At 37.3% G+C, this 17,308-nt stretch overlaps 1 protein-coding gene across 1 annotated transcript; it reads left to right on the top strand.

Annotated features, from left to right (window-relative positions):
- The first annotated feature begins 175 nt into the window (after positions 1–175).
- Positions 176–10,599, top strand: LOC127988283 (uncharacterized). The gene is made up of 26 exons (XM_052590942.1): positions 176–244; positions 395–497; positions 1,632–1,726; positions 2,176–2,289; positions 2,451–2,541; positions 2,624–2,703; positions 2,801–2,857; positions 4,932–5,025; positions 5,125–5,220; positions 5,541–5,599; positions 5,729–5,851; positions 6,024–6,074; positions 6,565–6,577; positions 6,704–6,776; positions 6,969–7,032; positions 7,177–7,288; positions 7,632–7,726; positions 8,047–8,160; positions 8,285–8,375; positions 8,457–8,536; positions 8,642–8,698; positions 9,301–9,394; positions 9,498–9,593; positions 9,946–10,004; positions 10,173–10,295; positions 10,404–10,599. Exons 1-26 carry the CDS (start codon positions 191–193, stop codon positions 10,458–10,460), a joined length of 2,145 nt encoding a protein of 714 aa, XP_052446902.1. The 5' UTR covers positions 176–190; the 3' UTR covers positions 10,461–10,599.
- Positions 10,600–17,308: the final 6,709 nt, after the last annotated feature.

The following is a 17,308-nucleotide window of genomic DNA, read 5'->3' on the forward strand; positions in this document are numbered from 1 at the left end:
ACAGGTGAGATATCACAGCAAATGTGTTTTACTGTCGTCATCAGTAACATTTTACCACAGCTCTTCGCAAACATTCAACAACGACACTGAATCAATGACTTACAAAGATATATTTCTCTGACTTTTCATAAGTGCAACCTTGCAATAATTTATTTGTTGGGTTGCTATAGCTTTTTCGAAGGTTTAAAAGATGGCGTTCTTTAAGAAGTTTCTCCAGAAAATTTGTGATGATGACAGCAGCAAGGTAAATATAGAATGAATGCGTGCCCAATGATTTATGACATATTAAAGAACACCTCAACATCAGTATTTATATTAATAATTTGCCCATGGTCTGACATTCAGTGGCTGTTATATGTCATAATATGTTATGTTGTAATATGTTTCCTCACAGGGTTCTAAAGATGGTTCTGCAAACTTTGGAACAGTCAAGGCTGATCCCAATTTTAATGCCCAAAATGATGCGGAAAAACTGAAGAAAGCCATTGAGACCAAAGGTAAATACTACAGTTTATTTTTATTTATTTATTCAATTTTGTGTGTGTGTGTGTGTGCGCTTTAGGGTTGAACCAAATTTCTGTATGGTTTTACAGATTTTTCTTACCAGTGTAGCCATCAGGATAAATGCAAAATGAATCACATAAAATGCTCTCATGATCCTGAAACCAATGTTAGAACTATTATAGGGACGCTATTTCAAATGTGTTTCAATAAAGGATGAAAAACAATGTTCATTTTCAGCTAGATATAATCATTTATGTGTGTTTTTTCAAGTGTTGTCATGTTTCTTAGTAAAGCTGTGGAGGACACACCCCTGCAGTACTTTCCTTGAATACACTCCTAGAAATACAGTGTGTCATAGTTGAAAAGCAGAGTCACTAATGGCCAGTAACATGAAAAAAATTAATGTTTTTCAAATTACGGAATGATTTTGTCTGTCAAATTGATTAATCGCGATTAATCACATCCAAAATAAAAGTTTGTGTTTATATAATATACTGTATGTGTATTTATTAGCTATATAAATATGCACATGCATGTGTATATCTAAGAAAATGTTTTAAATATATTTATATATTATATAAATTATATGAATATAAATACATGTAAATATTTTCAAAATGTGTATTTATATATACATAATATAGATTATAAATGTAAACACAAAATTTTATTTGGGATGCGATGAATCATGATTTGTCGAAATGACAGCACAACTTTTCACAAAATATGCATTTCTCTAATTGTTTAATATGTTTTACTTAGTTTATCAACACAATCAGATAAAAGTGTAGTGTCAAATAAAATGTATTTATCAATGAAGAATCTAACATTCGAGTCAAATTGCACATTAGTTTTAAGAACATTCTAGTGGTCATATCTGAAAAATTTAATTGTTGCTATTTTTGTAAAAAAAATGACAGGCAAAATGTTATGCTCCTGGAGTCATGAATCAGCAATTTATGAATTAACACACAGTTATGTTGCTATATACGGCTTATAGTTGTACTTATTATGCACCATAAGATATGTGTACTACTGTATGCAATTGCTCATTTTATCCCACCAGAATTACTCTGTATTTTGATTATAAAAAACTGCTCACTTTCATCTGTTTTCCTCTCATGAAGGTGTGGACGAAGCCACTATTGTGGAGGTGATAGCAAAGAGGAGCAATGCACAAAGACAACAGATCAAAGCAGCTTATCAGCAGAGTACAGGAAACGTAAGCAAATTCACATCCAGCAATGATTGTCTTTGGCCTGTTTAAATGTGTAAAGGTGGTCTGCATGTAAATGTGAGATTGGAGGGATGGAAAATGTTCAGAATTTGTCCAGAATTGTAATTGTAATACTGTATGAACTTTGACTCAGATTTCCAAAATAGTTTTAAAGATGACAAATAGCCACAAAACAGAACTGCAAGCAAAATTAGGAACTACAGTATGACTGAACTATGATTATGCCATTAGTTCCAAAGGTCATGAGCTGATGTTGCTTACATTTACAAGATTTTACCAGCAGGTGGCGCTCTTAAGTCATAAGGTCACATATTCAGTTTTATTCTAATGCATTAAAAAGGAAAATCTAAATAGCTGACAGTTAAAAAATTTTGTGTGTGTTTGTGTGTGTATTAGTCTACTGTATTATGTAAATAACTTTTTTTATGCTTCAGGCTTTGGCAGATGCACTGAAAAAGGTTTTGAAGTCGGACTTTGAGGAAGTTGTCCTGGCCTTGCTGATGACTCCCCCTGAATATGATGCATTTGAAATGAAAAGAGCCATGAAGGTACCCTGTTTTATCTTTTTTTTTAATTTTGTACAATGCTGTTTTTTTTTTCCTCAAAATTTTGTGCATCTTTAAATAAAACATTGGATGGTTGTGAAATCTTCACAACCATCCAATGTTTTATTTATAGATTTCAGTACTAAAATGTAATTGTTAATCAGGGTCTTGGGACAAAAGAGTCTGTCTTAAGTGAAATTCTAGGGACCAGGTCAAACAAGGAGATCACAGCAATGAAAAATACTTTCAAAGAAGGTAACAACACAGATTCAAATGCATGCATGTACTTCATGAATGCAGATGCATATGTAGCTGCTAACTTCTTTTTGTTGTGAAGTCTATGGAAAAGTGCTGGAGGAACAAATTAAAGGTGAAGTTAGTGGAGATCTTGAAACTACACTGCTTGCACTTTGCAAGGTACAGAAATTACACTGTTTAACGTTAGTCTGTTTATGTTACACCATAAGAAAACTAAATCTGTTATGTGTACTGAATATGTATCTTATAACATCAGGCTACCAGGAGTGAAGACCATAAAATTGACGATGGGCTTGCAAAGAGTGATGCAAAGGTACTGTGACAGAATCATCTCCAACTCTGTAACAGCAATAACTACTGTCATTAAATGAGCTGATTCGTCTGGGTATGATTTAGACCCAAACGAAACAGCTCATTTAATGACATAAGTGACGATTATTTCAGGTAAACTGTTATGAATTTGGATTGGCATCTGGACTATGTCATTCATTTTCTCCATGGATTATAGTGTATGTTTAAGTCAGATCTATTTGAATTAAACAACATCAAACAGTAGGCTACAATAGTATAGTTATGAGTATGATATTGCTTTCTTACAACATTTATACATGAAAGTTAATACTAAATAACTAACATTTAGACAAAATATGGCCAGTTATTTTGTTTAAAAGTGCACTACTGCCATCTGTGATTGAAACATAAAATTGCAAGTTATTGGTACTTGCATTTCTTGTTTTATGTTGTATGAATGTGGACAAAGTTTTTGTACCTTTGTCTTTTTTTCTGTTATGTTTTGCTTCTAATCAAATGTTTTGTTGCCATTCATTTTGGAACTGGTTGGTTTAGGGCTTTGGACTCTTTTTTTTGTGCCTATTGAGTAAAGGAATGTATAAATTGTAATATTTGTAGAACCACTTTAAAAAGGGTGATTACTGGTGTATTTCAAATTTACATCAACAGACACCTGAAGCATTTTTGGATAAAACATAGAGACAACAGTTTTAGTAGTGCTTGCAATTCTGAATTGCTATAGTAAACTAAAATAAATTTTATTGTCATTGAAGGTAGTTTAACCTTTATTAAGCAATGCAAGTTCATGGAAGTGAAGTGAAATGAAGTGAAGTGGAGTGGAGTGACTGGGTGGTGGTTGAGATGTGGATGTGATGTGGATAGTGAGGATTATCTGGTTTAACAAGTGCTCAATTCATAGATCTTAGCTAACTTAACTGGCGTTCCCATTGTTGAATCTGGCAGTACATTGATGTTGTGTTTAACTGATAGACTTGTTAAGATGATAAAGAGTTCTCTCTTTAAAAGGTTAAGCTGATGTCTGAGTGGAAGGTTAGATAGCTTTCCTGGTCTTCAGACTGGGACTATATGTAGCATTGATAGGGGAAGCTTGTGTGGCTTTATATTTGGCCCAGTGAGGTTTTGCATATTGAGAAGAAGAGGGGGCCAAGCACTTAACCCTGAGGTACCCCAGTGTTTAGCTAATTAAAATCTTGATGGATTTGCCTTTTGTTATTGTAATGTCCTGTTCAGAGAAGATGGACAGGAGTATCTGGGACCGGCTGTGCCAATTTGATGTAAAACAAAGTTGAATGTAAGCCCTATGCTTGGCTTAGCTACTACATCCATCTTAGCTTGCAAGATTTCTGATAAATACCTGTTGCACTGTTGAGTAATTACACCCAGCATAGGCATAGGAGATGCTAGTCATGCTGCTGAGATGCTATTCAATGGATTCAATTACTAATAAAAATGAACTGAATTGCTCAAGACATTGTAACAAGTGAAGCTATTGCATAAACATTTCCTAAGACTGTGTTTTTATATCAAGTTTCAAAAATTGTGAAATTATTTCCAAGCATTCCTACTGTCAGTCCAAGCAAGGGAACGCATGGTACGGTTTCTTCTAATAATCCCAAATCACCTGTAATATTTTACTACATAATTACATACAGAAATATAGTTTAGGTAGGTCATTTAGCACTGTCGGCGGTGTGGTAGCCCACACAAATCTTGATGAATGCTACAGTTGGCTGCATCTGCATTAATAATCCTAAAAACGAATCATATCCGAACAAATCATGACTTTACACTTTACACCTACCTTTTACTATAGGTGTAAGATTTAGTCTCAAACATAGCATAAGGGCCTAGATGATGCAAAATGTTAAAAGTGTATTTTGCATCCAGCCAAGTCTTACAAACAGGTGTTTGTCCAGCTGGTGCCTTATCATGCCTTTCTTTGTGAGAGGAGGACAACAACAAGTGTCACTCTTTGGTGAAATTGCTCAGTTTAAGTAAAGTATGTTGTGTGTGGTGCCTTGTCAGTCTTTTCACCAATGTTCGGTGGACTCACCCACTGTCTCTGCTTTGTTCAGGCTCTTTTTGAGGCAGGAGAGAATCAGATCGGGACCGTTTGCTCTGTCATAATAAATGTCCTCACATCCAGGAGTGAAGCTCAGTTGTGTAAAAGTAAGTGGAATATTTATGTCAGAATACAAATGTTACATATATGATAATTTTTCAGAGAGAGTTGACTTTACGTTTTTAGGCTTTAAAATGTTTTTGCAGTTTTCCAGTATTATGGCAAATACAGCAAGGAGGGTTTGGCCAAAGCATTGGAGAGTGAGCTTCATGGAAACCTTGAAGACTGTCTGATGACCCTGGGTAAGGAAACAAGCCTTCATTTTAGTCTGTGTGTATTTAGCCTATGTGGGTGTGTGTGAGAGATTCTTGACAAGTCAAAATCCTTTAGCAATCAAAAGACTATTCAAAACAAAGCTTTTAGGAAGCTTGTTTTTCCAGCTCTGCATGTCTAGAGTGGGTCCAGTCAGCATTGTCACACAAACCTTTATCACACAAAGATAGGTACAAAGATACAATAGTAACTAAATCAAGCAGTATGAAGTGACACCTTCCATTTGTGTGCACACAACGGATTTTCACCAACATACAAACCTCAAAACACTCTTGTTTTTCATGTTTAGTGAAGGCTGCTTGGAACAAACCTGCCTTCTTTGCAGAAAAACTCCACCTGTCCATGAAGGTAAAGTTGCAAAGGAATTAATGGAATGTATTTCAGTATGCCCGTATAGTTGTGCACAGTGAGTGCTGCATGTTTTTGATATTTTCAGCCTTTTTTTTACATGAATTTAACTGTAATGTGGACTTCTAGGGCTTAGGAACCAACACTGACACACTGACTAGAATCATTGTGAGTCGTTCAGAAATTGACCTGCTGAAAATCATTCAAGAATATAAGAGGATGTATGGCAAAACCCTTCAGGAGGCTATTATGGTGAGTTTTCAGAATTTGAAAAGCTCTATCTAACTAGCTTGAATCTAACATGAAATAAAACAAAGAGACCATTTAAAGTACTTCACATCCATTATGGAATGAAATTGTCACTAGTCACTTTCCAATGAATTAATTAAGTCTTGCCCCTACATAAATCCTTTTGGTTTTACAGAAGGAAACAAATGGAGAATATGAGAAGATTCTGCTGGCTCTCTGTGGAACTCAATAATCATCTCTTACATGTCCATGAAAAACATCTGCAAATTCATCACATGGTTACATTACCAACCCATGTCAGCACAACTTAATCCCACATAGTTAATTTAAGAAAACAGTTTCATTTAAATATGAAAAAATGTCAGTTATTGTGCACACTTTTAAGTGTTATTGTCATTATAATATTCCTAGCTACAACTTCAACTACTATTTTCATAGTAGAAATTCAAGTATTTATTACAGTTATTACAACTGTATCTTATTATTATTATTGTAACAAATCACTATGTAATCCTGCCAATATTTTACATTGTGATGAGCATATCAATTAGCATGTGATACAGTATGTAAGAACTGTGACCTTATCTGTCTACCTTAGATAAATTCCACAACCAATAAACTTCAGTTTAAAGCATCTGCATCGTCTGCATTATCTATTGAACAATTTCATTTCATATGAAAGTTTCAATTGAAGTTTTATTTTGTGTTAGATTTAGACTACAACTTGGGGTGAGTATGGCAAACACATTAAATGCAAGATTATCACAAACTTTACAGACAGGTACAACCAGAATAACCCGGTCTAACATCTTCCCCCAGCCCATTTTTTTTTTTTTTTTTGTGGGTGTGTATAAGGAATAAAAAGACAGGTTCTGTTCCTGAAATTACTCACTACAGATCTGCTCTTACGAACTTTACAGAGGAACAGGTGAGTTGTGTTTGTAAATTCATTTAACTGCAAGTCTGTAGCTTACCCTAATTAATAAAGCCAACAAGTATTCATGATGCTATATTCATAATGAAGTAATTGATGATGTTAATGGAATTAATATGTCAATCTACAGTAGATTAATCCCGACAATGTTTGCAATGACTTCTTCATTTGCTTAATTCTTTATAGTGTCTTCAAAGCTCGCGAGATGGCTTTTTTCAAGAAATTCTTAGAGCAACAAAATGACGACAAGGTAAGTAAATACGTTAACTTGTGGTTGTTCAAAAAGATGAACATTAGGTGGGTCTCCTGTATGCAATGACTAACACAAGCACACCTCAGAAAAAAACTACCATTACTGATATGTACTTATATGTTGCTATATATTTCATTTCAGGGTTTTAAACCTGCTCCTTTTGAGACGGGATATTTTGGAACAGTCAAGGCTGCTACTAATTTTAATGCCCAGAATGATGCTGAAAAATTAAAGAAAGCCATTGAGACCAAAGGTAAAATGCAAAGTTAAACATGTTTAATATCCTCTGTTGAAACGCAAGTAGAAGTTTTGCAAATACTGTACATTTTTTTGTGTTGTTGCATGTTTGGAAGACTCACCTCACCTATTATGTCATAGCAGGAAGACTGCTTTTATACTTTTACCTATTATATAGCTCTGTTGGGACTTGTATTATAATGCTTCTGTACTGACATAATTTACCAGTGATTCATTACAAGGAATCAAGTGCACTCATGTACAATTACCCATTAATACCAAGATCCAGCAGTATTTATCTGTAAATAGCTGCTCATGTGAAAACAGCTGCTAAGATGCCCTGTTTTTTTCTCATGAAGGTGTGGATGAAGCCACTATTGTGGAGGTGATAGCAAAGAGGAGCAATGCACAAAGACAACAGATCAAAGCAGCCTATCAGCAGAGTACAGGAAAAGTAAGCATATTCACATCCTTTAACATATTTTTAAGTATTCAGTGTTTGTTTGAATTCTGTTACTTATTCGTCTGTTACTTATTGAAACTTTCCATTCCACCTTAAATAACAATCAACAATCGTTAAATACTCTATGAAACCTAGGCTTCATATGTAGTCTGTTTTGGTTTTAGATGCTTTATAAATAATGGAATATCAGCAATTGAACATTTTACACTTTTTCAATACTTTTGTTAATCATGGGCTGTTTATTACATTGTTTAGTTTTATCTTGTTCTAATAGCTTTTTATTAATTTAATATGAATGTATTAATCCTCAGGCTCTGACAGCTGACTTGAAAAAAGCTCTGAAGTCAGATTTTGAGGAAGTTGTCCTGGCCTTGCTGATGACTCCTCCTGAGTATGATGCTTTTGAAATGAAAGGAGCCATGAAGGTACAACTTGTAACTGCACTTATTGTAATATATGTGTGTGTGTGTGTGTGTGTTTGTGTGTGTGTGTGTGTGTTTCTAAATACTTAAATCTACTTACTAATACTATAATGTCAATGATTATCAGGGTCTTGGGACAAGTGAGGCCGTCCTAAATGAAATTCTGGGGACCAGGTCAAACAAGGAGATTACAGCACTGAAGACTTCTTATAAAGAAGGTAACAAGAAAGATTTAAAAGCATACAGTTCAAGTTCTTCCTAAAAGCAGAGGTAGCTGCTAACCTCTTTTTGTTGAACAGTCTACGGAGAGCTGCTGGAGGAAAATATTAAAAGTGAAGTTAAAGGAGATATCGAGACAACCTTGCTTGCCCTTTGCAAGGTACAAAAATAACAGTTCAGTGGCAGTTTTGTTAGAGAACAAGAAAATAATCTTGTTTATTGCATATATGATGACATATTACTAATCAATATATAATAACTTCAGGCAACCAGGAGTGAAGACAGCAACATTGACGAAGGATTGGCTAAGAGTGAAGCAAAGGTAAAAACTGAATGAAATGACAACAAATGATGGATAACACTTTAGAATAATGATCTCTAGTTAACAAGTATCCATGCAGAAACTAATAGGTAGTACTACTGTATGTTAAAGGGATAGTTCACCCCAAAATTAAAATTACCCCATAATTTACTCACCCTCATAGTTTTTAATATTCATCATTTTGTTTCCACGAAGAACCCATTTGAGGTGAACGATTATGAAAAATACATTTTATGGCCATGTTACGAATTTTTAAATTAGTTTTTTAGACATGTTACTGCAATTAGTTACATTAGTTAAATCACTGTGATTTGTAATAAATTGGTTATTCTTTATTAATTGGTCACAGTCTACAAGAAGTTCTCAATGAGGATATTTTATTTAGTAATTATCAAATACCTAATAAGGACAAATGTTCCTTATTTGTTATTACTTACTAGTTAGTTAATCTTGCTTCCATATTAGTTAATGGTATATGATTCTCTGTTCATGTTGCACTACCTATTACTTCCTGCACACTTGTTAACAATGGACCATTATTCTAAAGTGTTATCCAAATGTAGACATTGACTGTCTCTGACTTTACTATGTTGTTGTTTCAGGCTCTTTTTGAAGCAGGAGAGAATCGGATCGGCACTGTTTGCTCTGTTCTGATCGACATCCTCACAAACAGGAGTGAAGCTCAGTTGTGCAAAAGTAAGTGGACAACTCTGATTCCTCTTCGGAGATAGTCTCTTTTTATGTTATGCCATTTTGATGTAGTTCAGCTTGTTTTTATTTTATTTTATTTTCCCTACAGTTTTACAATGTTATGCCCAACTAAGCAAAGACGGTTTGGCTAAAGATCTTGAGGGTGAGCTGCATGGAAGCTTTGAAGACTGCCTGATGACCCTGGGTAATTAAATAAGACTTCACTTTAGTCCATTGTGTTTCTGTGTGGGTGTGTGAAAGAGAAATAGTCGTTTTAAAACTCGTTGAAAAAGACTGGCCTGTTTTTCCAGCTGCGCGTGTTGAGAATGGTTTCGTTGAGGGTGGTTTCATTCTCACACATGAAAACTTTAGGTTGGGTACATATGTCCAAGATTGACAACATGTATGTAAAAAAATATTGAACATTGTTCAAATTCATTTATAATTATAATTAATGCCAATAAGAAGAAGAAGAATTTTTAGAATGAAAGGTTTGAATTAATTAGTTTGTTTGTTTGTGTCTGAATTAACAATTTTCTGTCTTTTTCATGTTTTAGTGAAGAGTGCTTGGAACAAACCTGCCTACTTTGCAGAAAGGCTTCACCTGGCAATGAAGGTAAAGTGACAGAGAACATCATGAAATGTATTCCATTTGATCAATTTTTTCAGAATTTTTTTTTTTTTTTTTGGGCCAATGATCAAAAAGGATAAAAAAATATAGCTGCCACCAGAATTCAATCACACTATCAAATCAATTTAACTCTAATATGGTCTTGCTTTATAGGGGTTAGGAACCAACACTGACACACTGACTAGAATCATTGTGAGTCGTTCAGAAATTGACCTGCTGAAAATCATGCAAGAGTACAAGAGGATGTATGGCAAAACCCTTCAGGAAGACATTCTGGTGAGTATGCGTAACTTATAATGGGTGATCTGAGAAGACTTTGTATTTAATTTCTTAGATCCCTTGCATTTGAAACCTCAATGAAAAGTGGTTTCTTTATTTTTACAGAAAGAAACAAAGGGGGATTATGAAAAGATCTTGCTGACCATCTGTGGAGCTCCATAGATAACAATCAATATCTTCATTCAACTGGATCATGCTAAACACATTTGTTCATTAAATGGGTGTATTCATGACCAGTGTAAAGCCTAATCTCCTCAGGGTGTGGCTTTTCTGTAGTGTTTTAATAAAACTCTTTGTGCAACTCATTGTGTAATGTATTTTTCTTTGACCAGTGCACTCAGGATACCTTAAAGTAACATCATTAATTATTTGAGAAAAAAACTTCTACATCTACTGTACACATCTATATTTGTGCAAACAAGATTTATGATATACTGTCACTAAAAACATACAGTTGTTGTCATAAGGAGGTATTTTTTCCTGATCTGACCACAAATTTTGGTGTAACCCAGTGCATTGAGGTTCATTCTTGATATTGATTAATTTCTTGAGTTAATTTGAATAAAACAAATTAATTCAGAAAAACAATTTTAGATTACCTGAAGACAACTATATTTATGCACAATATTTACATACTGTAGAAGGCATCAATAATTGAATATATGCAAAACCAAATATAATTAAAAAAAAATAATAATAATAACAAACAAATAACAAATACGAAAAAAATAAATGTTTCCTGTTTGCTGTCCAAGCACAAAGTGCACCTATAGAAACTGATAGGACTGTAATTGGAGGAGATGTGCCACGGGCAACAGATGCATTGGAGCCATCACAGTGGAGAAGCCATCACACAGTCAAACTAGGTCCTTTAGGATTTTTTCTAATTAAAGCTTTTCAATGAGCAGTCAAGTCAAGTCACCTTTATTTATATAGCGCTTTAAACAAAATACATTGCGTCAAAGCAACTGAACAACATTCATTAGGAAAACAGTGTGTCAATAATGCAAAATGATAGTTAAAGGCAGTTCATCATTGAATTCAGTGATGCCATCTCTGTTCAGTTAAATAGTGTCTGTGCATTTATTTGCAATCAAGTCAACGATATTGCTGTAGATGAAGTGACCCCAACTAAGCAAGCCAGAGGCAACAGTGGCAAGGAACCGAAACTCCATCGGTGACAGAATGGAGAAAAAAACCTTGGGAGAAACCAGGCTCAGTTGGGGGCCAGTTCTCCTCTGACCAGACGAAACCAGTAGTTCAATTCCAGGTTGCAGCAAAGTCAGATTGTGCAGAAGAATCATCTGTTTCCTGTGGTCTTGTCCTGTTGGTCATCTGAGACAAGGTCTTTACAGGGGATCTGTATCTGGGGCTCTAGTTGTCCTGGTCTCCACTGTCTTTCAGGGATGTAGAGGTCCTTCCTGGGTGCTGATCTACCATCTGGTCTGGATACGTACTTGATCCGGGTGACTGCAGTGACCCTCTGATCTGGATACAGACTGGAGCTGGTGGCTACTGTGACCTCAGAATAAGAGAGAAACAGACTAATATTAGCGTAGATGCAATTCTTCTAATGATGTAGCAAGTACATCGGGTGGTATGGGAAGTGTTCCCAGTTCCGGTTTACCTAAATAATACAGTCTAAAAATCCTTTAATGGATTGGATATTAAAAGCATATTAGTATGTTATGTGTAAGCCAGGTTAAAGAGATGGGTCTTTAATCTATGTTTAAATTGCAAGAGGTTGTCTGCCTCCCTAACAATGTCAGGTAGGTTATTCCAGAGTTTAGGCGCCAAATAGGAAAAGGATCTGCCGCCTGCAGTTGATTTTGATATTCTAGGTATTATCAAATTGCCTGACTTTTGAGAACCTAGCGGATGTTGAGGATTATAATGTAAAAGGAGCTCATTCAAATACCCAAGTGCTAAACAATTCAGGGCTTTATAAGTAATAAGCAATATTTTAAAATCTATACGATGTTTGATAGGGAGCCAGTGCAGTGTGGACAGGACCGGGCTAATATGGTCATACTTCCTGGTTCTAGTAAGAACTCTTGCTGCTGCATTTTGCACTAGCTGTAGTTTGTTTACTAAGCGTGCAGAACAACCACCCAATAAAGCATTACAATAATCTAACATTGAGGTCATAAATGCATGGATTAACATTCCTACATTTGACATTGAGAGCATAGGCCTTAATTTAGACATTACTCTGCACTGGCTCCCTAAAGAATTTTGATACATCAGGAAGATAACTTAAAAAGCAGTCTTTTGTGGTAGAAGTGGTGGTTCTTCCATACTTGTAACAAGAATTACTGTAGAATTTACAATTTTGGCTATATGAAGTTTGCACAAAACTGAATAATGAACTGAGATATCATCACTTGGCTTTGTAATTTCAACACTATCACCATCAATTCCATGTGGCAGTATTAAATCTAAAGTATGATTTTGTCACAGGTCAGGAGGGCCAAGCTGGACTGCGCCCACCCCTAAACCAGGACCACCTCGAGGAGCGTATCAGAGGGAAGAATCGGAGACAGAGAATAAATTTAACAAGTTTTATTTTGAAGTAAAAGCAAATTGTGAATCCTAACCTAAAATCTTCTTTGTTACCCTCAGGGATTGAAGGTGAATAGTGCAGCGACCGGGGACTCTCCCGCCCTCTTTCTCTGTGCGGGCCCCGCAATAGATGGACAGATGGGTGGTCAAGTAGGTATTTCACAGGTGGGAATACGATCGGCAAGCCAGCAGTCTGGTAAGTCTCCTCTGGTAATTAAATACTTCCAAACTTCCTTCCCTTTTTCACAGATGCAGAATTTGGGACGGATGGATATCGGTCAGGTCCGTACACGGCAGATACACAGCCTTGAGGTGGGGATGTGTTTGGCAAGTGAGGGGTCCGGTAAGTCTCCTCCGGTAAGTATGTAATTCCAGCCTTCCTTCCTTCTTCCACAGGTACGGAATTTGAGGTGAATGATATCAGTCGAGTACGTATACGGCAGGTGCACGGTCTTACAGTAAGTTGGCTTCTCCTGACACCGTCAGAGTGGATATTCCAGACAAAGCGTGCCCATCTCACGTTCGTGACAAAGGACAGTCACATCTCTCAGCACAGGTGGGCCACAAGGATGCAACAAACTCTAAGTCAACAGGCTGTGCAGGGTTTCTACTGAAACAGACAGAATGGATGCTTCAGACAAAGTATACAGTTCACATGCGTTGGAAGGAACGAACACTTCTCACAATACAGATGAATAGCAGGGATACAGCAGACTCGAAGTCAACAGGCTGAATGGGGCTTCTTCTGAGACAGACAGAATGGATGTTTCAGGCAAGTATACAGCTCACATGCATTGGACGGGACGAACACTTCTCACAATACAGTTGAATGGCAGGGATAAAGCAGACTCGAAGTCAACAGGTTGCACAGAGCTTTTCTGAGGCAGATAGTAAATATTTCAACAGGGCATCTCTTCTCCCATTAGCACAACAGAGGGGTTCATTCACATCCCAGATGATAATTCCTCAACATCCAGACAGTTGGAATAGATCAGTGTCGCAGGACTCTTACTATTGACAGTCAGCCCTCATGACACATAGAGAGTGCATGGCAAAAAGGAATGTAGCTTACACACACACACGACAATTCCACTTCAAACATATATTGTGGGGGAAAACATCAATTTTAGCCACTGCAAACTCACTTCACGAAGTGCAATTTAAAGCCAGCACTCACATTCGGGTTTCTGTCCGAGGGAAAGGGGGGGGGGTGCAATCCTCACTGCCACTGAGGATGTTCTGCGATGTTTTTCTTCACAGTCACAGGCAGAGTTCACATCACCATTTATAGAGGAGGGAGAGGTAAGAGATCGGTAATGAATCAGTACAATCCACTCAGTGATATTTATGATCGTGATCCAAACACTCCAAACCACATCCAATTCAGTGTCAAACGTGTGCAATTCCAAGACTCAGTTCTCAGTTACTCAGCTCCTCTCCAATGCAAACAGGGTTATTCACTCTCCTTCTGTTGTCCTCGAATCCCTCATCAAGCAACACTTTCCTCTTCATTCACCCGTCCTCCAGTAACTATTACCACCCAATAAAACGACTTTTCACAAGGGAGAAAAACCACACACACCACCTCTCTCTCTTGCTTTTTATCCTCTCCACTGTTGATGAGGCCTCACGCAAACTCTGAGTAAATCCCCCACACCTGTTGCCAATCCGTCATTTGGGGTTGTCACAGCAACAAACGCACACACAGGCCTGGGAACAGGGTTACACTCAAGGCGTTCCCCCGGGAACTCTGCTTCAGCGGGAATAAGTTCCACATGCCATTTGTCACACTGTGACAATTTCGACAATGAGTAGGTCCTGAAATGTGTTGTCTAACCCCAAGGAGTGTCATCAGACTAATATTTCTGCATATTCATGATGATGTGCGCCAGGTCAAGAAGAACAAAAGAAGAAAAGCACCAGGCCCAGATGGTGTTACACCAGCCTCTCTGAAAATCTGTGCTGACCATCTTTTCACAGATCTTCAACAGATCCTTGGAGTTGTGTGAAGTGCCTTCCTGCTTCAAACGCCCCACCATCATCCCCATCCCAAAGAAACCCAAGATAGCAGAACTTAACGACTACAGACCTGTGGCTCTAACATCTGTCGTCATGAAGTCGTTTGAAAAACTGGTTCTGGCTTATCTGAAGGAGATCACTGGACCCTTACTGGACCCCCCTGCAGTTTGCTTACTGAGCAAACAGGTCCGTGGATGATGCAATCAACATGGGATTGCACTTCATCCTGCAACATCTGGACAAAACAGGGACTTATGTGAGGATCCTATTTGTGGACTTTAGTTCGGCTTTCAACACCATCATCCCAACAGCCCTTCAGACCAAACTGACCCAGCTCTCTGTTCCTAGCTCTATCTGTCAGTGGATCACCAGCTTTCTGACAGATAGGCAACAGTTAGTGAGACTGGGGAAATTCACATCAAACAGCTGCTCCACCAACACTGGTGCCCCTCAGGGATGTGTTCTCTCCCCTCTGCTTTTCTCCCTGTACACCAACAACTGCACCTCTAAAGACCCCTCTGTCAAGCTCCTAAAGTTTGCAGACGACAGTCATCGGCCTCATCCAGGACGGTGATGAGTCTGCTTACAGACAAGAGGTTGAGCAGCTGGCTGTCTGGTGCAGTCTTAACAACCTGGAGCTGAACACGCTCAAAACAGTGGAAATGATCGTGGACTTTAGGAGAAACCCCCCTGCACTTTCCCTACTCACCATCATGAACAGCACTGTGACTGCAGTGGAGTCATTCAGATTCCTGGGAACCACCATCTCTCAGGACCTGAAGTGGGACAATCACATTGACTCCATTGTTAAAAAGGCCCAACAAAGGTTGTATTTCCTTCGCCAGCTGAGGAAGTTTAACTTGCCACAGGAGCTGCTGAAACAGTTCTACTCAGCCGTCATTGAGTCTGTCCTCTGTACTTCAATAACTGTCTGGTTTGGTTCAGCAACAAGAAGACTACAGAGAACTGTTCGGACTGCTGAAAGTATTATTGGTGCTCCCCTGCCCACCCTTCAAGAACTGTATACATCCAGAGTGAGGAAAGGGGCTCAGAAAATCACTCTAAATCCCTCACATCCAAGTCACCCCATCTTTGAACTTTTGCCATCTGGCCGGCGCCTCAGAGCCGCAAACACCAGAACAGCAAGGCACAAGTACAGTTTCTTCCCCCAGGCAATCTACCTCATGAACAGTTAAATGTTCCCTACTTATGCTTATAAACGTGCAATATCCTTATATTTATTTGTTAACCCTCCATCCTAGAACATTCCTGCATCTCCCTCAATCCTATTCCATTATCATTTATAGCACAATTGTTTATACACTTATTTATTTGCCAATTTGTAAATCTCTCTTTTTTTTTGAGCGTATGTTGTTGTCTCTGTGTACTGGAAGCTTATGTCACGAAAACAAATTCCTTGTATGCGTAAGCATACTTGGCAATAAAGCTCTTTCTGATTCTGATTCTGATTCTGATTCATGAAGCAAAGAGCATAACCATCTGAAGATGTCTCCTACAGAAGTTTTTCCATATGCATTTTTACTTTGGATTGGACTCCAATGTGTCCAGACAAAAAAACTACCATTTCTGAGGAACATTGTTTGGTTGAGGAATAATGTTTTTATTAATATCATTACACTTTGTTTGCTCTGTGTAATTTTGCGAAACCTTACTACGTATATGGAAACACTCCTTAGCTGTTATAAATTCACTGTAAACCACAGTTTCTTGGGACTTATTGCTTTATTATAAATCTCAAAGGCTTATACAAAATAAATACAGTAGTATGCATTTGTGTCTTTATGTTTTCTGTATCATCTTAGAATAGTAATTGGTATTTTCGTAAATTTCATCATGATAGAGTGATGGTCCCAGTTGATAATTCCATGGTTGGAAAAGCATATCCATATGGAATTTTATTCAAGTCATGCATAATTTACTGTTTTTGAAAGTAAAATATGATATTTTAACAAGTCCAGTTACTGCCATGATAAAAATTCATGTACAAACTCAATTTCTTGTGAACACATTCTGTGCAAACAAAATTTAGTCCTTGTTCCTAGAATTTGTTTCCTTTCAAGCCCATGTCTCGCGCAGCTCACACATCCAGGAGAAAATAAACTTGTCAACGCAGCCCAATTACTTTTATTAAATACAGTTTAAATACTGAATCGCTACATTATATTTTCCAGCGACGAGAGGATACAATCTCTGTTTTTAAGTAAACTCACTCTAAAAAGATAAACGCACAGACGCAATACAAGTACACCAACATCATGGTCATTTAACCAACTTTTGGTGCTTTTGGCAGTGTGGCTTTAAACTTGTTAGAGTGCATAGGGACCGGAGACAGAGGATCACAGGGAATTATGTTTATTTGACACAAGCAGAGGTAACAGTGAACAAAGGTGAATCAAACTGAAGATGAA

This window comes from Carassius gibelio, chromosome A5 (genome assembly GCF_023724105.1).
Source record: "Carassius gibelio isolate Cgi1373 ecotype wild population from Czech Republic chromosome A5, carGib1.2-hapl.c, whole genome shotgun sequence".
Classification (NCBI taxonomy): domain Eukaryota; kingdom Metazoa; phylum Chordata; class Actinopteri; order Cypriniformes; family Cyprinidae; genus Carassius; species Carassius gibelio.